At 33.5% G+C, this 24,277-nt stretch overlaps 1 protein-coding gene across 1 annotated transcript in view; it reads left to right on the top strand.

Annotated features, from left to right (window-relative positions):
- LOC129219392 (uncharacterized) overlaps positions 1-23,975 on the top strand; it is a 68,286-nt gene extending 44,311 nt beyond the window's left edge. Inside the window, exon 2 of the mRNA XM_054853780.1 lies at positions 23,043-23,975. Within this exon, the coding sequence (XP_054709755.1) occupies positions 23,043-23,915 (873 nt within the window). The 3' untranslated portion in view covers positions 23,916-23,975. The remainder of the gene's footprint in view (positions 1-23,042) is intronic.
- Positions 23,976-24,277: the final 302 nt, after the last annotated feature.

Here is a 24,277-nt window from a genome sequence, read left to right as displayed (position 1 = left end):
ATAAAGCTAAATTTAATTATTGCAAACCATTATGTGAATAATCAAGTAAATTTACAACATTAATTTTTTTTTATAAAAAAAGAAATCACTTTTTTTTTTTTTGCAAGTTTGTTCTAAAGTATATGATGGGATACTTGTGAACACAGCATCTGGAGCACACGTGAACAGTTCCCATATCCCTCCGTAATATTAATATTAGTGTAGCATATTATAAGTGTTAAAAAATGCATAAATTATTATTTTTTTTCTACAATCAGATGGCAAATTTATTGTTACTTATTATTATTATTGAGTATTTATTTATTTACTTTTAATGTTTTTAAGTTTTTTTTTTTATTTTTTTGTTACTGAATGGTCGGTCAACAATTTATCATTACATATTTTTTTTAAATTAAAAGACACAAACTATTTTCACTTATTTGAAAAATGAAATTTAAATACATTTTAAAATGCATTATCAAACTCAGTATGAAACTTAAAAGCAATATCCTCATATATATGTTACGGTAAATGTGATAAATTGGTGATTGTATATAATTACCGGAGATTATACACAATCACCTAAACTTTGGTAAATGTGATCAATTATTCAATACTTATCACATTTACCGGTTTATTTATACAATCCCCGACTCGTGATGGGGAATGTAATAAATTTGAATAATTCTCTAGAGCAGGGGTTCTCAAGCTGGGTGCTACGGCACCCTGGGGTGCCGTAAGAAGAGGCAAGGGTTGCCGCGAAGGGTCCATGATATCCATCTTTCTATATGTTTGGTTTGTGTGTCAATTAAGGCCATGTAGATCAATAAAGTCATCCCCCTATTTTGAGGTTGAAAGCTTTGCGATTTTCACCTGACAAAAACAGCCAAATTAGATGATAAGTTGTAGATTCTGCCAGAAATTTTTTCCAATCGATTATCCATTCCCAGAGACCATCAAAAATTGAAAAGTAAATTTTGTCCGTGGGTGCAGCAGCTTCCCCATCGTCTAAAATTGTGCTTTTGGAACTTTAATATCGAAAAATTCCCGATAGAGTCCTGAACCCCATCCATTTCTCAACATCATCAAAAAATGCCTGTAATTGCATTTTCAGGAGTTTTATTTAAAAAAAAAAACTTCCGGGAGAGCCTATAAACTTTTCTTTTGTTAATATCATCCAAGGTCGTCTGAAATTGCGTTTTTAAAACTTTAGTATCGAGAGACTGCCGGAAAATTACAGAAGTCTTCTCTTACTAAACTAAAAATTTGCTCATAATCGCGTGATTGCTCATAATCACTTTGATGTCGAAAAATTTATGAGTAAGGGTCCACGAACCTTTCCTCCTAACGTCATGGAAAAACGGTTCCAATTACTTTGTCGTCGATTACTTTGTCGTACTGGAACGTCGATTTCTAAAATTCTAAAGTGAATATCGAACCTTCCTCTAACAGTCTATCGTCATCAAAGGTGGACTACAATGGAGAATTATCACTTTTTTTTAACGCTTTCATTTGCTTTCAAATGTTAAGAAATATCGAAAAATCGCACCTTTACATTTTTCTGATGCCTATTTTATGAAAAAATTAATATTAAAAAAGCTGAATTCCGGTTTCGGTCTTAAACAGGAAGTCACATGACCAACGCCGCCGTGACGTCATAAGCGCCTTTGAAAGTAAACAAACCGACATTCGATCGCCATTGCTGCATTCGCTTGTTTATCGTTATTTAATTTATATGTCCTTTTATCATCTGATATGTCAGTTACAGTTCGTTACAAGTATTGTATCGTACCAATGTGTACGAACACATCGATCTCAAATCCGGAAAAAGCATTTCTAGATGTTCCAAGGAATGCAGCCGATAGAAAGAGATGGTGCATGGCTATGAAGCGAGACAAGGACAAAAATGCAACTTTCTCAGAAAAATCCTGTCGCCATGTATGTGAAGATCATTTTGATGTAAGTATTATTTCCTATCTATTTTCAAAATGTTCTACCGATATCTAAACAGACGCAGAACGTACGTATTTAACTAATAAATTAGTACGCAGAACGTATGCATTTAAATAATGAATACATACGTTCGTCTGCCATGACTGCCTTCGATGATGTTTCCTTTTTATTTTCATTTACATTAAGAAAACAAACAGTAAGGATTTTTAAACGAGAAAATTACTGTTTGATTATGCAATACTCTTTTTATAAATTTAGTTTGTGTTTTATTAATAAAATTTACAGAAAAATGAAAAGGAAATGTACATGGATTTGAAATTAATGACAAAGTTATTGAGCTTACTGTTTAAAAACATTTCAACAGCATTTATTTTAGCAAATAAATATTATCGCTTCAAAATTATCAATTATTCACTAGTTTTTATTCTCTTTGAAGCTAGAAGTGATATTTAAAGTGTTTAAGGTATAAACAAAACTTTATAAAGCAAAAACAATTAAATTAGTTCAATGGCGCAAATTCCCCCCCCCCCTACAAAGAAATTTCTTTCAACCACCTTTCCCTTTTCTATTTTTTACCTCTCTTTTTTTCCAATTTATTTTTTAAAATATTTTTTATTTAATTACTTTTTAAAAAATTATTTATTTTTAATTATTATTGTTATTTTATTTGAAAAGTTCTGTGCTATGTGGATAACACACACACACTAAATTAATGAAACAAAATATAAAGAGAACAAACAAAAAATAAAACAATTAATTTTACTAAACAAACAATTTTACTTATTAAACATAAATTAAAACTTTTAAAGTAAATATTTAAAAATATCCCCCCTCCCCAAAATTTTAACGGCGGAACTTGTGCCAATGTGACAACGTTTTTTGAGTTTACCCTTATGAAATATTTTAAAAGTATTTATGACAAGAAATTAATCATTTCCGCTTAAAATAAATTATTTACAAATTTTCTTTTTATTTACAGTTCGAGAGTGATGCTGAAAACTATATGAGGCATAAACTCCAAGGAGGGAGGCTGTATTTAAAAAAAGGAGTCATACCCCATATCTTTGACTGCCAACAAGAAAGAAAGGTTGCAGCTTCTACTGAGAGAGCCACAAAAAGGCAAAGAAGAAATGAAGTAATGAATCTGCTTCACATTTCTGACAATGCAAATTCATCTACTAACTCATCTTCTGTGCATCAAGACTTGGATATAAGCAACGAGTTTTCAACTCCTACTTACTGTGATGCTGCAGTACAAGTAGACATCAGGATCAAACCATTGTATAGGTCCAAAGCCACGAACACTAGAAAAATTGAAACTGCCGATGTTGCATGCATCACCACAACTACAGCGTTGGACATTGCTTGTGATACATCTAGTCCATGCTACGAGATGGAGGATTCTGCAAGTGAGAACGACGAGATGGAAGCTGATCCAGAATATGACTTGGTTGACGACACTGACAGTGATTTTGAACTGGAAATGGATAGCACTGAAGCCAATCAGCAAATAAGAAGATGCATGACAGATGCAGTGCTCAAGCACTCGCTTATGTGCTTGGGCATCCCTTTGCAAATTATCTTTTTGATTGAATTTTTGTCAAAAAAGGCAAAGTGCTCACCATTACACATCATCATCTGTTTGAAGAAAATTAAAATGGGTGATAGCTATGAATATCTGGCCATGTTATTTGGTATGTCGCCCAGTAATGTTGCCAGGGTTTTCAAGAGAACTGTGTGTTGTCTGGCTGCAGTCTTGCAAAATTTTATCATATGGCCTGAAAGAGAAGTGATCCGACGGTGCTTGCCAATAGCCTTTAGGGCTCGCTATGGAGAAACCCAAAGCATCATCGACTGTTTCGAAATAAGGATTGATAAGCCATCAAATCCTGTATATCAAAGTTTAACGTGGTCGGAGTATAAAAAATCCAATACTCTTAAGTACTTGATCTCTTGCACTCCTGATGGAACAGTTAGTTTTGTTTCTAGAGGCTATGGGGGTCGTACTTCAGATGCTTTAGTGTTTGAAGATTCTGGGTACATGGAGAATTTACTGCCTAATTTAGATGTCATGGCTGATAGGGGTTTCAAAAATGTTGCACATTTGCTGCAACAAAAAAGTTGCAGGCTTGTAAGACCCCCTAGTGTATCGAAAGATGTACCAATGTCTGCAGAAGATGTAAAGGCCTCAAAGCGAATTGCTGCTCTGCGAATTCACGTAGAGAGAGTGATTGGGCGTTTAAAATTTTTCCATATGTGTTCACCTGATGCCTGCATAGACCATAATCATTTGCAGATTTTTGATCATGTTATTGTGGTTGTGTGTGGACTTATCAATCTTCAATCTAAATTAATTAAAAGTTAAATTGTGCGTATTGCTTTCACCCTATATGTTTTTTATATTTTTGATTTTTATAAGTATATTTTTTAATTTTCCATTTATGTAAAATGTTTTACATCCTGTGTGGAAAAGTAAGAGAGAATTATTTAGAAAAGGTTCCCTGGTAAATGTATCAATTAGATATATTTTTAATGCTGTATTTGAAAATCTTCCACACCACCAATCCAATGGTGAATGATAATTTTGAAACCTTTTTATAATGTGTTTTTAAGTTAATTTCTACGACACAGTATACTCTCACTGAAGTGTTCTTTTTTTCTCTATTATTTTTGGCTTATTTCAAAAATTATTGTATTAAGGCTTTTTTTCATCTTTCATTACATGTTTTCACTTGTTTTTAACTATTGTGACCAAATTTTAGAATATTTTACTATGCTTATGACCTTTTTCTTTTGAAAACTCTATATCTCGAATTTTTTTTACCGTCCCTTTGACTTTGTGATATCGAGAGTATACTGTATATGATCATCATAGTAACTAGTATGATAACTAATGGTAAATTTCAATGTTATATACTACTTGCAATGCCTAAATGTAAAAACAGGCATCTAGTATTTCAGAAAGGTAACAAATAGGCAGCTAATAATTCAGAAAGTAAATTACAGTAAACTCCTGATCATCGGCGGTCGAATTATCTGCAGGACTCGTTTTTTTTTCATTGTCGAATAGTGTTTTTTAAACTTATAGTTGCGCTATTGTTCATTTATGTCTTTTACATATTTTTTACATTCAATGTTAATAAATACAATGTAGCAATAATTTAAATGTATCTGTGAGTATTATTCATATTTTTTAGCTATTAGTATTATTTTTTACCCATTATTCAGATTGTCCACGGTTGCTCTGCCACCCTATTGCATGGATAATCCGGAGTTTACTGCAGTATTTTTTTCCCTTTTTGCACTGTTTATAAAAACTTTTTTCTCAGAATTGTATTCACAGTAAAAGTTAATCTATACTGACAACGGTGAACCCGCTCCACCCCCTTTTTTTTGTATGGCAAATGATACTTCCACTTCAAGGTTATCCACCATCTCTCTGTCGAGCTTTACAATGCACTGTGCTATTTTTCATAATAAAACAACAGTTTTGTGCTTTAACAGAAGTTTTTTTTTTTTATTAAAATGTAAAATTTATGTTAATAACACCAAATCTTAAAAAAATGTGTTCAATGATTTTTAAATAACATATTAAAAAAGAATTGGTGAATCCATTAAAATGGGATATTTTCTACAGCTCTTTTTACTGGCTACAAATGAATAGCATATCATTATAAATAATTTTACATTGTGGAAAAAATGCCAGTGAATTTTTAACTGCAAATTTAATAGTTATTCATCTATAAACTATATTAAAATATATAGAAATTAAAAGTTAGGATTTTTGAAAGTTAATTTACTAGCAAGGTTGGAAAGTATTATATTTTCCAAAATATCGAAAGTATCCAACATTTTGATTTATTTGATATTTTCAGTCAACATAAAGTGTTGCTTATTTTCCTATATGATTATAACCTTAAAATTAATGTTTCTCTCATTATTAATCTATACATTGTTTGTAAAAAAATATATAACTTTATGTTGTATTAATGTAATAATGCTATTTACAATCATTTGAAATGAAATAATCTATTGCTTGAAAATAAAATATTACATAACTAAATTTGCTGATGACCATTTTCACTTTTAGCACACAGGTTGATAATTTTATAAATATAAAATTTTAAAACGGAACAAAAATATTATTACATTATATAAAATGATATAATAAAATCATAAATTATAATACATTATAATTCCAAAAATCGAAACTATCAGATATTAAATTTTCAAATTAATTATTGAATGTACTGTCAGCCTGGCTTGAATGAATATTGATGGTTCTAAGAAAGTTATTCAATTAGGAGGGGAAAATTTCAGTGACTTTCCAAATTGACGATTGTCTTAAAAACAGAATAATAAATTAATAGCTATGTAAAGGAAGTAACTAAATATTATTGATAAAAAGTTTTTGAAAAAAGCAAGGTAAACAACAAAATAGTATAATTATCACAAGTGCATATGAAAAATTTAACTTGTAACTTAAGTTTTTAAATTGTTTGTTGCTTTACTTCATTGCACTTTTTTTTTGAAAAAGTCCATAATAATATAATCGGTGTGTTTGTTTATCTATTTCCCAATTAAACAGGGCTGACAGTATATTAATCAATATATTTATAAATTGGTGAACCCTGATTACAGACGAGGAAAAATTGCCAAAATCCAAAAATTTCTAGACTGAAACAACAAATTTTCGCAAAAATGTTGATCAAAATCAACCCAAATTTCAGTGATTGACTTTGAAGTTTCGAAGTCAGGGTGCGCAACACAAAACAATCCCTTTTTTTTCCCCGCAAAAAACATTTGTATTTGCATTTGTGCATGATATTTGTTTGTCGGCAAACCATTTTTAAAGTAAGTCCCCATAGTTTGTTCAGTGGATGGGCATTTTATTTCCACTACAAAGTCTTTTGTTACACCATCAGGAGAAGCACCTACAAAGGGATAGTCGGCATTCATGAGGAAACCAGATGGTTTAATAGACCGGTGCCGCTTCTTCAATTCATTCAGCACATCCTTCTCAAGAAGCGTTCCCCTTTTTATTGCTGCATTTAGTTTAAATTTTGCTCCCAACAATGCTTCAACCAGGCTACCATCGAAGGTTTTGCACCTAGATGCTTCGTGGATCTTGGAGGCGGTAATTCTTCCGTACCCGAGTTCATGCCACTCACTACTTTTGGCCTGATATCTAGAAGCATTTTCAGCTTCTTGACATAGAGCTGAAGTCATTTTACTCTGAATGAAAAGTAAAAATTCATCTGCAGATCCTCCTGCATTTGCTTCTTGAAAATTCATTTTTAAAATGTGCAAAGATAAGTTTTCTTTCAAAGCAGTTGTGGAAAAATTGCTACATAGTTGTAAATCAGTGACGCCGGTTTCATCCATTAGTGCCATGAATTCTTCTACAACTGTTGGCTCCTTTGGTGGAAGATCTGGTATGTTTTTTTTTTCCCATCTGGCGTGCATAGATAAATTTGTTGGATGTCCCAACACAAGACAAATTGGATTTTTTCCAGTAACATTGGGACTCCGTGGTTGATGGCTGGGAACATTTTCTATGCACCCAGAATAAAAAAGCTACTGCATGCTTACAAACACCTTGACGGGCAGCACATCCATCACACTGCACCAACAGAATTTTGTGTTCTGCCTCATCACAATCAAGAGAGACACCATAAGCTTTTTTCCGTACGTTATGCTCAGGGGTCATTCGGGCTTTAACTGTGCATACATCCCCGAGATGCCTCACCTGCACATATCCGACAGCGTTATCGGCATAAGAACCTCGAGTAGATCTGAAAACATAAGAGAATAATGTAAATTTAAAAAATAAATAGATAAAAATACATTGGAAGGAAATCTAACTTGTTTATTAATTTAGACAATGAAGTGCAAAAAACAAACAAAAATAAAAAAAGAGCTAGCTTTATTTTTACTGATTTTATATACCTCTAATATAAACTTATACTATTATTCAATGATTCATTGAAACTGTAATCTAAGTTTTAGCTTGTACTACATTAATAAAATGGTTTTTAAATGAATGTTGTGTATGCAGAACACACAAAAGCAGAGAGTTCATAGTTTTTTAGGTAACTCACTAACTTTAATTTAAACTATGAAACAACAGTCATAACTATAAAATAACATTATTATCTTTTTCGTTAATTTTTAACAGCGAAGACCAGGTTTTTATCAGTAATTGTCACTTTCTTGGCAAAATGACAAACCCTACATATCCTACCAATCCTAATACAGTAGCTTATATACACATAAGGGTGCTAGTTACGACCAAAACTCCCATCCAAGAAGGTAGGTACTTTCTGGCTGTGCTACTGCAGATATATGTATTTTATATACTGTTGGTTCTGCTTTAACAAATACAGTCGATTATGGTTTTATGATTATAACATTCGATTAAGTGGGGTACTTCATTATGTGGTGGAACATTCTTTCCTTACCAAACTGATAGCACTTGTTTAAAATGTAATAATAAATTATTAGTTATTTTGACAAAGTTATGAATTTTAAGAGTGAAAAGTTTTTGAATTAAGCAAAATGAACGACAAAGTAGTATGGTAAAGCTTGACTACAAAGAGATGGCGCATGAACTCAAAGCAGAAACAGACCACTTCATCTTGTAATTAGGTAGTATCTGCGAGAACACAAGTGTAAAAATTTATTTTACTATTTCCAGAATTAAGTAGTCATAAACAATACTAAAATTGAAACTCCTACCTCATTCTGTCGTGTTTCTTCCCGGGGAGAGCTTGCTTCGTCAAGACATTCTAAGTGGCTGCAATTCACGTCTTATCTCTGGTGAAAAAACTCACTCAACAAATTTAATGATTTTAAATATGTATATTGAAAACTACATGCTACATTCTAAATTCTAATATTACATTTATACACAAGCAGACTAGACGCGTACACACAGTTGCGCTACTTGCTACTACACTACTTCTCAGTTCGTATATGAAGTTCTGTCCTGAAACTCGCTCCGAGCGCCCTCTAGCAGGCAACTGAAGACAAGTCTTTTTTGAACACTCCCCACTTGAGTTTCGGGGTTTTGCTCAAACGGAACTCAACATAGCACATCATGGTCTGTATTTGTCCGGCAATCGAACTAACCGTCCAAATCTCGTGGTGACTGGAGGAAGCCCAGGAGTCTCAGGTGCATCCGGAATAGCCTCAGGAATTTCTTGACTTTTAGTATCATTTCTTTTAGGTTCGTCGTTGATGGGGAGTTTTTCTTCATCGAGTTCCAAGGGACATAGCTTCCGAATAGGCCTAATCAGTATTCCTGATTTCGTTTTTATCTTAGCCGTTCTCGCAATAGAATCTTTGCTGAGATAAATTGACAAGATTCTACCTAGAGGCCAACATATTCTTTTTAGGTTTTCATCCCATATCAAGACGATATCACCTATCTTAGGATGATAGATTTTTTTTTTCATAAATGGCCTCTGCCGCAACTGACTTAAGTATTCACTACGAAATCTGAAGCGCAAATCCGACATCAATCTTCTCCTATAGATGAGTCGTTTGTTTAATTCCTTTTTGTCTGATTTTAGATTGTCTAAGTCTACTGTGAGACTACTGCGAGTGTCTTTTATGAACAGTTCAGGCGTTAAAGGATGCAGATCATCGGGATCGTCACTGATGTAAGTCAGAGGACGAGAATTTAATTGACTTTCGCAGTCGCAGAGTACTGTCTCCATTTCTTGGTAGTTCAAAGAAGAGCAACCTAAGACTTTTCTTAGGATTCTTTTTAGCATGCCTATCAAGCGCTCCCAGAACCCACCCCACCAGGGCGCGCTTGGAGGAATGAATTTCCAGATTATGGGAGCAAATGCTATTTTCAATTTTTCAATGTTGATCTTTTTTAAGGAGTTGTCCGCGCCGATGAAATTCGTGCCATTATCCGAGTATATAATGGTCGGGCAACCTCTTCTCGCTATAAATCTTCTCAGAGCTAAAATGAAATTGTCTGTTGACAAAGCTGCTAGTAGTTCCAAATGAACAGCGCGATAGACAGCACAAGTAAAAATAAGGATCCAAACTTTCTTATTTTCTTTGATAATCAAAGGACCAGCGACGTCCACCCCAATAACTTCGAATACCGAGGCCTCTCGTACTCGATCCTCTGGCAGTGTACCTTCTGGAATGTCGGGTTGTTTGACACTAAATCTTTGGCAAACGACACAGGTTCTGATTATCTTCTTGATAGTTCTTCGGCTTTTAAGAATCCAATAATTTTCTCTAAGAGCCACCATTAAAGATTGTACTCCTGGATGTCCAAGCTCTTGATGTTTGCCTAAAATAAGACTCTTCACAACATGATGATCGGATGGTAGAACTATTGGAATTTTGAAATTGTCATCTTCTTTACTCATCGTAAGCTTCGTTTTAACTCTTAAAATTCCATCATCGTCCGTAAATGTTGCCAAAGGTTTCAGAAGATGAGTCTTCTCACTCAATTCATCATGTTGAACTTTTCTCAAGATTTTTAGCTCAGCTCTTTTAATTTCTTCGCTAGACAAATTTCCCGATTTTTTTCTTAATCCTCTAGAATTTTCATAAAATCGATATATCCAACCTGTAACTCTAATTATTTTCTTGTAGGAAGAGATATTGTTATAGAATTCGTCACTCTTCTGATTCAAAGACGATACTATAATCTTCTTCTTTTCAGCACTTATGTTAGTTTCATCAGGTGAAAGGGCGAAATTTGGCCATTTATCTCTCGAGTCTCTTAGCCATGCAGGTCCTTCGTGCCATTGTTCCTTCAGTAAGTTTTTTACCGAGCATCCTCTTGAGGGTAGATCAGCAATATTTTGCGCTCCAGGAACAAAATTCCATTCAGATGTTTTTGAGAGTCTTCTAATCTCGCTGACTCTGTTGGATACAAAAATCATCCAAGGACCTTCTTTCGTAATCCAATACAGAGCGTCCATGGAATCACTCCAGAAAAATGATTCAATTCCTTCCAAACTCAAATCTGTCTTCACTGAATTTGCTAATCTAGCTCCAATATTGCATGCTAGTAATTCCATCCTTGGAATGGATATCCTTTTCAATGGAGTAACTCTAGATCGAGCTTGAATTAATTGGCAAGTGACTTCACAATCGTTTTCTACTCTTAAAAATACACACGCAGCATATGCCAATTTTGACGCGTCACAGAAAGTGTGGAGAGTCATTTTCGATTCACTTAGATCTAAATGAGATAGTCTACGTGGAATTTTCAAATATTTCAGTTCGGATAATCCCTTTTTCCATTTTTCAAATTTTTGAATTATTTCTTCTGGTAATTTTGAATCCCAAGAGATTCCTAATTTCCAGCATTCTTGAAGGAGCAATTTTGGCATTAATGTTACTGGGCAAGTGAATCCTATTGGATCGAATATTTGGTGAGCTACAGACAGAATTTTCCTCTTTGTAATTTGTTCATCTTCGTTCCCTGTTTGGATCAGTTGGCAGGATAAGTTATCGTTTTCTCTATCCCATGCTAAACCTAACACTGGTACTTCCTTTTCTTCGTCGGCAATAGAACTATCACTGACCGGTTCTTCTATTTCAGGTAGAAAAGTATTTTTCCATCCACGTAAATCAAATTTAGCTGGTTTTAGAATTTTCTGAGTTTCTGTTCTAAAATGTTCCAATTCAGCAACCGAGTCCACGCTTGCAACACAATTATCAACGTACAATGAATTTTTCAGTTTCATTGCAACAGTCTTAAATGGCTCTTCTACTTGATCTAAAACATGATTCAAAACTGCTAAGAGTAAAAATGAGGAGCTTGAAATGCCGAACACGACTCGGCAATGCCTATAGGTGACTTCTTTTTGGGGATCTCCTTCCTTCCACCATAGGAATCGTAGAACGTCTCTGTCGGAATCATTTAAGGCTATTTGTAAAAAAGCCTGCTTGATATCCGAAATAACTCCGATTTTTCCCCACCTAAATCGGTTTAGAATAGCGGGGATCAGCTCAATAAGGTTGGGACCTTTCTCAACACATTCGTTTATTGATACGGAATTTCTTGTCTTAGCGGATCCATCGAATACAGGACGCACTTTAGTGGTGGAATTATCTTTAAACACTGCTCTATGAGGCAGATAATGTGTACCCAGACCCACAGGACCAGCTTTCTTTTGGTCAACTTCCTCAATGATGCCTTCTTTTTCCCACTGGTAAAAAACCTCTTGATACTCTGTTAATCGATTCTTCGATTTTAGGGACCTTACTGTATGCTTGAGTCTTTTCCGAGCTAACTCTTTGTTGTCAAGTAAAGGAGGGTGTTGATCTAACCAGGGTAAATTAACCTTGTATCTTCCTGTACTGTCCCTACTAACTGTTTTTCTGAAATGTTCTAATGCAAGTTCTTGGGTTTCTATTTGAGTACGTTTCGTACAATCATCCTTAATTCCCAAGGTGTCTAAATTCCAGAGATCTGTAATCTTCGCATTGTTTACATGTAGTGACAATACTAACATTGAACTATTTGTTTCTGTGGTTTCTATATCAGATTTACCCATGATAGTCCACCCTAGTCGAGTTTCTACCGCAACCAAGCTTCCTGAAATATGTTTTATATTTCCTGTTAACAATTTACCAGCGTAATCAGCACCAATAAGCAAATTAATTTCGTTAGGATTCTTTTCATGCAAGCAGGAATCCTCATTTATCGCTGCATCACTAAGTTGAATATTCATATCCTTCAATCGTTTTAAATAATGAGGATCAGTCATTTTAGGCAGAGAAGCACAAATTTTCTTTTGATCTAAAACTTCTAATTCAAAGTTATAGTTTTCTTCAATATTTGACAGATTAATGAAGTATCGTTGATGCGTTTCCGCATGCGTAATTCCCCCAAATAACCCATGACTCACGTATTCCTCTCCTAATCCAGTTAATTTCATTTTTCTTGCAGCAAATTTTGAAATGTAAGACCTTTGGGATCCTAAATCGATAATTAGTCTTAAAAAATGTTTTAAATTATTTTCTTTAATGTACACAACTAAAGTTTGAAGATAAACTTCCCTAGAGCATTCGTTATTCGCAAGTGTTGTGTTCTCATTTATTTCAGAACGTTTGTTTGGTTTATCTTCATTAATGTCGGAGCGTTTATTTTCATCCCAACACATAATGTCAAGATGTCTTTTCCCACAAATATTACATTTAACTTTCGCCTTACATGAAGCACTCAAATGCCCGATGCCCAAACACCGAAAACAAGAGCCCTTTTTAATCAGCATTGATTTCCTTTTTTCAAGTGGCAAGCTTTTTGCAAAACCACAATTAATGCTAGAATGCGATGCTTCCCGGCAAAAAAGGCATAATTTAGATTTTGAGTTGTTATCGTATGCACATAATTCACTAGCAGTAGGATTTTTTATTCTTTCGATTTGAGCTTTATTTCTTGCCCCACTCTCCGAAGATCTCCTGTTGTTTACGACTTCATTTCCGCGCGGGGGGAAAGAATTACCACATGGCCGTGAAGATTCGGGAAAAGTTTTGGTTTCATTTGGCTGAGTTATGAGTATCATGCGTTCGCGAGATTCCACTTCTCTCTTTAGAAAATTAATTAGGTCGGTAATTTTATTCTCTTGGGCCTCATGGTTTTTGTTAAAGTCCAAGGCCAAATCGCCTGGAATACTTCGAATTAAAATGGGAAATAATAATGTTCCGTAGCTATCTGGCTCAATTCCTAGACTTTTTAATGCGTTAATTTCAACTTGACATTTATCATACAATCTTCTTAAAGCAAGAACATTTCTAGAGTTTCTACAACTTTCTAAACTAAGTAAATTCGCCATGTGCCTGTCGATAATCAATTCTTTCTTTCCGAAACGCGATTCCAATATTGAAATAGATTTAGAATAATTTTCTTCCGTTATTGATAAACCAGAAATGGCCAATTCCGCATCTTTACATAAATATGACTTTAAATAGGAAAATTTCTCGACATTCGATAGGTTGTAATTTTCATGAACGGCAGTTTTAAACCTTGACCAAAATTCTGGCCACTTACAAATATCACCGTCAAAGGTTTCAATAGTGAGCCGCGGAAGTTTTACATATGTCGGCGAAACAGTTAAATCTGGTTTTGGGATGTTAACGCTAGCAGTTGAATTCTCGTTAAATTCTGTATTCAGGTGTTTAGACTGAACAGTCGATTTATTTAAATTCATATATTTCTTTGCTTTGAATCTCCAGGTTATTATTTTTTCTCGATATTCTTCTGTTGATTCTAGTTCCTTATCTACTTCCGTAGGAGACCATAATTGTTCTAGATCTGAATCCACCAATTTAAGCGATTCAAATTTATCATTCAATTGTTCTAAGAAAAGATCAAGTTCGCTATCTTCCGTTACTTCGGTTTTCTTAATTTCTATTTCAATCTTGTTTAATAGTTTAGTAACTGAAGATCGTAATGTAGTTCTTTTTCTTTTCAGTAATTCAATGTGTTGAGCGTTCTCAATTGATTTTGGTGTCGCGTTCTGAGTCATATTGCAGCCGCTTATCAATTTCAATTTTAATACAATATTCAAATTATTATGCAAAATATATCATATATAATCATTCATCTCAACATTTAAAATATGATATTCCAGTAATGCAATCATATCATATATAATCATATGTCTCAAAATTTAAAGTTATGATATTCTAATAATGCATATATATCATATCATTAATATAGCAAGCTCTCGGATCCCGGCAGGGATGCCATGTAAAAATTTATTTTACTATTTCCAGAATTAAGTAGTCATAAACAATACTAAAATTGAAACTCCTACCTCATTCTGTCGTGTTTCTTCCCGGGGAGAGCTTGCTTCGTCAAGACATTCTAAGTGGCTGCAATTCACGTCTTATCTCTGGTGAAAAAACTCACTCAACAAATTTAATGATTTTAAATATGTATATTGAAAACTACATGCTACATTCTAAATTCTAATATTACATTTATACACAAGCAGACTAGACGCGTACACACAGTTGCGCTACTTGCTACTACACTACTTCTCAGTTCGTATATGAAGTTCTGTCCTGAAACTCGCTCCGAGCGCCCTCTAGCAGGCAACTGAAGACAAGTCTTTTTTGAACAACAAGACTTTGCTGCATCTGTGTTTCTGCTGATTTTACCTGTTACAAAATTCAGCGGTCTGTTTGCGCTTCCAGTTCACCCGCCATCACTCACTGCATGGTCAAGCTTTACTTTGTTTATACACCTTTGAAAATTTCAAACAAATAACTTAGAACTTAATTTTAAAAATTTTGCTTTATGCTATTTCTCTGCATTACTTTTTGAAAATAGTCTATAATAAAGGATTGCTTGGGGGGGGGGGAGAAAAAATGCCTTCAGTTGATTTTTTTTCTAATTTTTTTAAAGGTAAAAACAATGCAAATGGAATGTATATTGGTTTTAACCATCTTTTCTTTTGATGAGTGCTCTCACACCTCAAAGAAGGTTTACCCAAATATTTTTGACTTACTACAGCACTGTGTATTACTTTTAAATCAAACTTGTTAATGAACTGTAGAGATTCATTTCGAAGTGTGAAATAAAAGCCTTTTGACATACTCTAATAGGATGGGGGGGGGATAGAAAATATCTCTTAACAATAAATAATAAAGAAATTCTGAAACTGAAAAAACTGATCTTATGTTCAGGGAATTTTTATAACTTTAAGCTGAGCTTTTATTAAATTCATTTAAAACCCAGAATATTTTTTTTTTTTATACAAAACGTTAAGATTTATCACTGTAAAAGAAAATATTAACACACAAAAAAAAGTTTTGAAATGAAAAACCAACGTAAATAAAGCAAATTATCAAGAAGATATAACATTAAAAAGCTCGCTGGTTATTAACATCGGTTCCTGATTTCAATCGCATTTTAGCTCAAAGTTTAATTGATCATTTTGAATTTGCAGAAATGTATAGTTAACAATGAAATATGAATTAACTATCAATCAAAAGTGTTTCATTTATAAAAGAAAATTTCGTAAATTCAACTTACTTCTCAGCTTTGACTCCTTTGATTTCAGCTGACAAGAAATCCAAATTCTCTTTAAAAAAATCAACTATCATATCTTCCGAAATGATTGGCAAATTATCGGACTGGGCTTTGGTAAAACCCTGCTCCACAGCCATTCTAAAATTACTTCTAAACAAAAAAGAAATACTAAACAAAACAGCAAGTGAAAATGATGCGCATTAGAATCTAATCCTTTGGAATACGGCTATCGACAGCTGTTCCATCGGCGCTTATGACGTCACGACCAATAGGAGGCCGTTTTCGATTGCATCATGTTTCTGATCATTTAAAAAGCAAAATGTTGTTTGAAATATATTTTTTAGAATAAAATGAATGACATATTTGGAATCGCAACGTCGAAAACTATAAAATTTGTCCATTTGAAACAATATTTAAAATATGCGGCAATTCTCCATTGCGTTTTTACGAGTAAAATTTTGTGACATTTCCCCTTTTATCATCTTCAAAGATCTCCTAAAATTGCGTTTCGAAATTCAATGTGCTCTTGAACCTTCCTTCTTCACATCGCCAAAGAAAGTCTAAAATTGCATTTTTAGAACTACAATTTTCGAATTTTCAGGGAAAACCTCCTGACCACCCTATTTCTGGGCAAATGTTGAATTTACAATTAATTTCATGCTGTTAACTTTTTTTCCCTCCTCATATGTAAGAAGACCCGTCATTTAGCGTGATCAGGGGGGGGGGGGCAATTCTAACCCCTAGCTTCGAAAAGCTAGAATTTTTTTAGTCTTTTGCCGAAACAGTGTGATGCTGTAACGTACGCCGATTTTTCAGAAAGTCTGCAGACTATTTCTTAGATGGGGCAAAAGAAAAAAAATGAAGTTTTTTAATTAAAAATAATCCAAAATTTCATCTAGCGAAGATTTGTACCTTTTTTTTTCTGGAGTATAATGCACTGTTAGCATGTTCTAGTGGCTCGTAATTTTAACTTCTTATTTTCAAACATCGAGACTTAATTAGGTTTTACAATTGATGCAGTGAGAAGCAAAGGGATATGTGGGCATTTTCAAGTTTTGAGTAAAACGCGTTTCAAGATAAGGTCCTAGGTAGACTTTCATTGAAATGTTTTCGTAAGTCATGCTTTATAACAGCTCCTATTAGAGTTACTAATACTATCTCTTGCCCCAAGACAGATAAGAAGTTCACCTACCCTTTATACTGGTTATCTCGTAACTTCTACTTTTGCCACTTGCATCCCTTTGCTTCTCACTGCCTCAATTGATAAAATGTCGGTTCATTTTGCAAACTATTTTTAGGGTTTTTAATCTACGTCGCAGATTCTGAAAGAAATTCTACTGCAGGTTTTATCAATTCATTTCGGGGTAGCAATCGCCCCCACCTCTCCTTTTAAACCGTGATTGCCCCCCCCCCCCCATCAACGTAGATTTTAGATTATATATATATTTTTTTTTTTTTTTTTTTTTTTCAGTTCTTCCGCTATATCTCAAAAGTTATTAACTTCCAAGCAAAATCAAAAAGTAAAAAATAGCTTTCGTGGAGGTATTTTTATTTTTGCTGCAGCTTCAATAGTTGCACAGGTGTTTACATTCAAATTTGATGAGTTTCTGAATAACAATTTCCCTTCACTTCCTTTTATTTTTCGGATTCCTGGAAAAGTCTTCGACACTCCTTTTTGATAAAGAATAAAATAACGCCATTAGAATGATTTGATTTCTTGGAACTAGAGAACGTTATAACGTGGGCAGAGAGTAATCAGAAAAACCAGTAACGTTCTATTATCATTGTTCTGCTGAAACATCCCGAGACCAGAGTACTATCCCCCCCCCCCTCCCTTTTTCTTTTTGATCCGCGACCAGTAAAGAATTGAAATCCATTTCGCCGACCGACGTGTGGAATCTTATAATTATAAGGCGCCAACCGGTGGGTTTTATTTTTATCGAGTCTACATACGTATTTCACTTCCCCGCCGCTCCAGTGAAAATCAGAAAAAGAAAAAAAAAAACGACTCAAAAATTTTAATCTATCTTACTTTCTTCTTTACAATAAAAATTCAGCATCGTAAGATATGGATACAAAAGAAACTCTACCAAGCAATTTCACGTCTTGAAAAAGAAAGAAAATACAACACAAAACTAGAGTTACTCTTACCTTTACCTGCAGTTTTTGATAGAGCTTTTGCATATTACATTCAGGGCAAATGCCTGTTTTTTCAAGTTTAGCAACTTATCTTTAACCATTACTCGGTGCTCGTTTATATTTAGCAATTAAACTAATATCAGTTTATCTTTCAGATTTTAAATTTGCGTCGCAAACGACTGAAAGAAATTCTGCTTCCGGATTTTTACATAAAAATTGGCGTTTTTTTGTTTTCCGGTAAAAAAAAAAAAATACGCCCTTTGCCCTCCCCCCCCCCCCCCTCCGGAAAAATTTGAAATGACGACCCTGTATGTGACGAATCCTCTTGATTTCTGTGCTCATATTCAAATAATGAGCCCGTTCTAAACCAGAAACTAAACCATCTTCCTTACTTCCTATATATATACAAGATTGAAAAAAAATCGGAGTCAGCCAAACTTGCGACCTCCCCTCCCTCCGCCCTCGCCAATGTTTTGACCTCACGATGACTAAATGGACTTCGCGATTATACTAAAAGTATAGATTAATACAATTTTTAGGAGGAGGTCAAAAATCAGATTTTGCTGGGGGGCAGAAAATTTGAAGTTACGCTACTGGAGTTCATTATTGAAGTTCATGTTAAAAGTAGATAGCAATTGGTAAAACAGGCATTGTGAGCTTTCATATCCTGCCTTTTAATATAATTCTTTGAAGCGTCTCGCCATGGCCAAGCCTAACTGGCTACTTTTTTTTTAGTTAGCCACGCCAAAAGCGGTTTTCAATAAACAAAGAGAATTCCTTTTCTTCTCGTTTCATATGAGATACAATTGCTTTCCGCACTACGAACGATGCTGCTCTTTCAAAACCTTGAACATAACCGAACCAATAAAATCGTACTTCCTTCCCTCTTAAAGAAAAGTAGAAATAATTTAAATTGCAATTCAATAAAAAAGAAAGAAAAAAATTGAGGGAAAAAATATTTCTTCAATTATTTTGCCTTTTAAATTTCCTTTTACACAAATAATTTATATACTGCTACAGATTCAAAGAAAAAAAAAAAAAATATATATATATATATATATATATATATATATATATATATTTAGGGGGGGAATCCAGCTCAGAGTAACATATGGAATACTAATTTTTGCTTCATTTTTGATATTATGCTTTTGGTATGAACTGAGAAAAATCTTCCAGGTGTACTTATTTTGCAGTCATTTGAGGAGATCTTTGACTGAAATTAGTCCTTTTCTTTTTTTTTTTTTTTCAAAAAGAAACGGTTAAAGCAATTCTTAGAGCAACAAAATGGTGTTGCTCATATAAAATGATTTTTTCACGGATTCTTTTCTCCCTGTTTTTCCTCTTTTTGTGAACATTCAAACACTTCAAATTTCAATATTTGTTGTGAAAATAAGTAGAAATAATGTTTTCACAAGCGTTCGCACAGAGATTCTAGCGGTACCATGGTACTGCATGAATTCAAAAAGAGAACGAAAGGAGGGATGTAAAACATGAGAAGGAAAATTTCGCAATTTGTTGTTGGTTAAAAAAAATGTTTTTGTAGTAGCAGTACAGTTGTGACTGACCATATCCTAAAGCTCAAGGAGGGTTACTGACAAATTCCTCAAATCCCCTCCTAGAAAATATTCCGGCGGAAAACTTAAAATATTTCCGCAAATGCAGATTTTTTTTTTTTTTTTTAATAGCTATCACATTGCTTATTGTTCTCACTCGACTGTCCTTGGCGTTACGCTGATTTTATTTTTCCCTCGACTCCCTCTGCAGCACCACCGGCCCCTCCCGATGCTGCTCCTCTAGCGAAAGCCGTCTCCAGGTTGCGTTCATATTCTGCACACACACGCATGCAAACATACAACTACACACCTACACACACACATACACGTACCCACACGTCTACATATACACACACCCACACACTCATGCCTGTACACAGACACAAACACACACGCCTACAAACATACACACACACACATACCCACACAAACACACATGTCTACATATACACACTTGTGATTGCGAAAAACATAATTTAAATTCAAAATATCAATTTTTTTTTTTTTTTTTTTTTTTTTTTTTTTTTTGTGTGTGTGTGTGTGACGAGCCTCTAAAAGTTACCTGCTTTATTTAAAAACATATTTCGTGCATGCAATGTATGTAGAGATTGGTATCGATGGTCTGTTACTCGTATAATACTATCTATCTTTAAAGTGGAAAAACTTAGAAGTTTTTCCTATTAACCTTTTTATATTTCACTTACCAGCACCTGTAAAGAGAAATGCAATCTTTTTGCGCCCATAACTGGAATTAAAACAGCTTTTTTTTTTTTTTTTTTTTTTTGAAGAATTGATGTGAGTAAATTAAAAAGTAACGGATCGATTTATTTCCATTAACTTTTACATCTGTTACTCAAAGCTGAGCTAGTGGAGAGCTGTAAGATGAAAGTCGAATCATACGACTACACTGTAAAAAAAATCGGAAACGTTTCTGAGTATATCGGGTAGCTGCGGTTCATAAAATTTTTAAAAAGTTTCTGAATATTTCGGAATCCTGTTTTTGTAATTTCCAGAAACGTTTCTGAGTATTTAGGAATCATCTTACTGTAATTCCCAGAAATGTTTCCGAGAATTTCAGAATTCTCTTCTGTAATTTTCAAAAACGTTTCTGAATATATTGTGCAACTGCAATACATTCAATTTTCAAAATCGTTACCAAGTATTACGGAATCCTTTCTAGTTTTCAAATACATTTTCGAGCGTTCCAAAATCGTTTTTCTGTGTTTGTGTGTGTGTTTTTATTATTATTATTCTTTATAATAATAATAATAACTAATTATTTATAATAATAATAAAAGATTTTAATTGTTATAATGTTGTGTATTATAACAATTAAAATCTTTTTTTTCTGTACTTTCTATGTAACATCTTGTGAGCATTTTGATTCTCAAACGTCAAATCAGTTTCAAGGTTGATACTGAAAAAAAAAGAAAGAAAAAGAAAAACAATTGAAATTCATATAGTTAATATTTCCAGTTAAGCTTTAATAAGCATTCATAAAATTCGCAATAAAATTCTAATGACAACATGATTAACAGAAAGAAAACTTTCATATCAGCACCACCATGTCTACAGAGATATTTTAAAAAACATTTAACATCAGATTGTCTTTTTCTTCGAATTTGGAAGATTAATTTGCTGAAATTTGAGTTTACAAAAAAAAAAATATCGATCTTAAGTTTCATTGAAGGATTAAAATTTCACTTAGCTTCAAATAAAGTTTCTTGCAATAGAAAATATATAATTGATTTATGGGACGATGTTTTTGTTTAATTTATGCAATCAAGTGGTAAAACAGGTATACTGAAACTCAAATAAGTTGTATTAAAGAAGCTCTGCTGAGATAAATAATATTTAATGTCAAAAAGTTAAAAAATTAAAATAATAATAAATCAACTGCTTTAATTATCGTGTAAAAAATACAAAATTATTTTTTGATTAAGTCCTTCTAGCGCTTTTACTTTTTGTAAAAGTTGAGGCTCATAAACAGAAATAAATAAATTAATTAATTAAATAATATAAAAATGTTGTAATATATTTTTTCAGAAGTTTAATTTAAAGCGTGAGAAGTTAAGGCTAATTCCAATATTTTTAGAGATATCGTATTTAAAAAATACTGAAACACGATAGGTTTCTGATCACGAAAGATGTAATTTTTTTTCATTTTCTTTGGGGCGGAAAAAAGGGAAAGGGAGGGGGAAGGAGCTTTCCGAAAATGATATTGTTGGTTAGGCAGCCATATTTTATTTTTATTTTTTTCAATGTAAGCGAGCTTTTTTTTTTTTTCTCAATCTAAATTACAGTTTGGAAGAGAGTGAAAACACTACCTTATAGATAAATTATCAAATTTGTCCATTTGCCTATTAAAACATTCAATTCATAATTTTTGATGCATAAATGTTCAATTAAATACATTTTAATAAACTACTAATGGTAAACAGGGATTGAGGCATAAAAACAGACATGTTTTGACATATGCCTGTTTGTCACATAATATATGTCATTGATACAATGACATATATTTTGGGTTTATTACGTTTTCAACTCAGAAACTTTAAGAGAAAAACTAAACACACTTTAATCTTCAATTAAAACAAAAATTATACATATGAAAAACTTGCAAAGAGATTTACCGTTCTCTGTGTGTGTGTGTGTGTTCTGTGAGAACCTTTCATTGATGTTTCACACCAAAAGAATCATCCTTTATGACAGAATTAAACTATGCCAATAAAAATGACACTTCTAGCTCAAAAATTCAATCTGCAAATAGTGAATTAGACAAGTTATACGATTCTTAGGCGCGGATTCTGTTCTGCTTTGTTGTTCGGTTGAAGAAGAAAGTTTTAGTATGAATTTGCTTCGTCATGAAGTTTACACGGGTTTAAAAGTTGCACTTGATCCTTCGCTTCTTCCACGAAAATTTCTCACGAATTCACAACTCATCAAATCCGATTTTTGTTCAAACAAAATAAACTAAAGATTACACATACTCAAATACATACTCGGAAGCATTTCCATTTAATATGGCATCGCTTCCTATTGGAATCTGTTCTCCGTCGACTTTTTTTTTTTTTTTTTTTTTTTTTTTTGTGCTCAAAACAACCACGCACAACTTCCGCTGCATTGAATTTTTGTCTATTTCAGTTTCTTTTCTGAATGGAAGAGAAAGGAGTTCTTATATATGTCGTTTACGGTGTGTTCGGAAAGGTTACTCAAAACTTAGAGTAACGTTTCGAATTTTTTTTACAGTGCGAACCAAAATGAGCGGTTATTTGTGATGTGCCATGAATATATGAATCTATATGTATGAACTGTTTCTGACTAATATATGTAAAATGTTTTATAGCTGAGAAAACTGATTTTTCATTGTTATTTTTTTCTTCTTACAGATGATCACTGTATTTCTTCCTTTGCACGAATCCGTGTTATTAAACCCTATAGTGGAAAAGAAGAATGCCAGCCATTTATCAATCAGGGGTGCTAAAAATCCTTCGTCACAAGGATTGCCAATGGATTTCGATTTGACTCTCAATGATGCTCAAGAATCTGCAAACTTTTTTACATCTGATATTGGAAACCCTTTTGACTCTCCATCAGACTATGGAGCAATTTTCGACAACTTTCCAAACTTACCATATTTCCCCGAATTCGGTGAAATTTTTCGCATATCAAGAACTACTACACCGCAACCACCATTCCATTTTCCAGACTATGTGAGAGATCCTTTTCCGGACAGGCCTCCGGAAAATCCTGCCAAACCTCTACCTCCATCGATTGGAGATTCAACAGCTAGTTCATTTAGTGATTCAGTTAGTGGTGGTAGAAGACCTTCAAGGCGACCCCCAAGACCAGCATCCAGTGGCACAAGAACTAAGGTCAGTAAACAGAACCAAAGTGAGCCAAGAGAAAAGCCGAAAGTTGCTAAAACCAAACCTCCGAACAAAGCTAGGGATTACCCGAAAATTTTCAAATTCACATCGGACAGAGTTAATCTTGCTGAATTTGATATGAAGAAAAAAATGAATGAGAATTACTTAACTCTTGCCAAAGGTGACGATCTGGACTCTGACAAAGTCAAAAGGAACAAGTTTCTAATTCTTCATGGAGGTGTTTTTGAGATTGAACGTTCGGGTGGAAGACCAACTCTTTTTCATGCCAGTACAAATATTCATCCTACAATAGCCTCTCCCGAAGAAACTTTCTTGACTGATGAGCATAAAGAAACTAGACTTGAAAGTAGTCCATACTTTTATAAAATATAGTGACCTGCAATTTTAAAATGCTTATTTGTTTGTTTCAAAGTGCTACATCAATCAATCTAAACAAAGATATTTTATATAAAGTGCTTATTTGTTTTATACTTCATGTGGAATACCACATGTGGAATAATTTTATATTATAGAAAATCTATTGTAAGGGTATTTATTTTTCTAGAATAATTTTGATGCCTAGAAGCTCTAGTGAAAGCGATAAAAAGCGAGAGCAGTAAGAGCTGTAAACCACATGGCAGAAGGAGAAATACAACTCATTAATGGGAAAAGAATAGGAAATGCAGGGAGAACACTCCCTGGAAATGACAGAGGGTGAGTTGTAACGTAATCGCTCGTGATTTGTACGGGGGTGT

Source organism: Uloborus diversus, chromosome 3 (assembly GCF_026930045.1).
Source record: "Uloborus diversus isolate 005 chromosome 3, Udiv.v.3.1, whole genome shotgun sequence".
NCBI classification, from domain to species: domain Eukaryota; kingdom Metazoa; phylum Arthropoda; class Arachnida; order Araneae; family Uloboridae; genus Uloborus; species Uloborus diversus.
The sequence above is the reverse complement of the archived record's forward strand: the minus strand, read 5'-3'. Positions and strand labels throughout refer to the sequence as shown.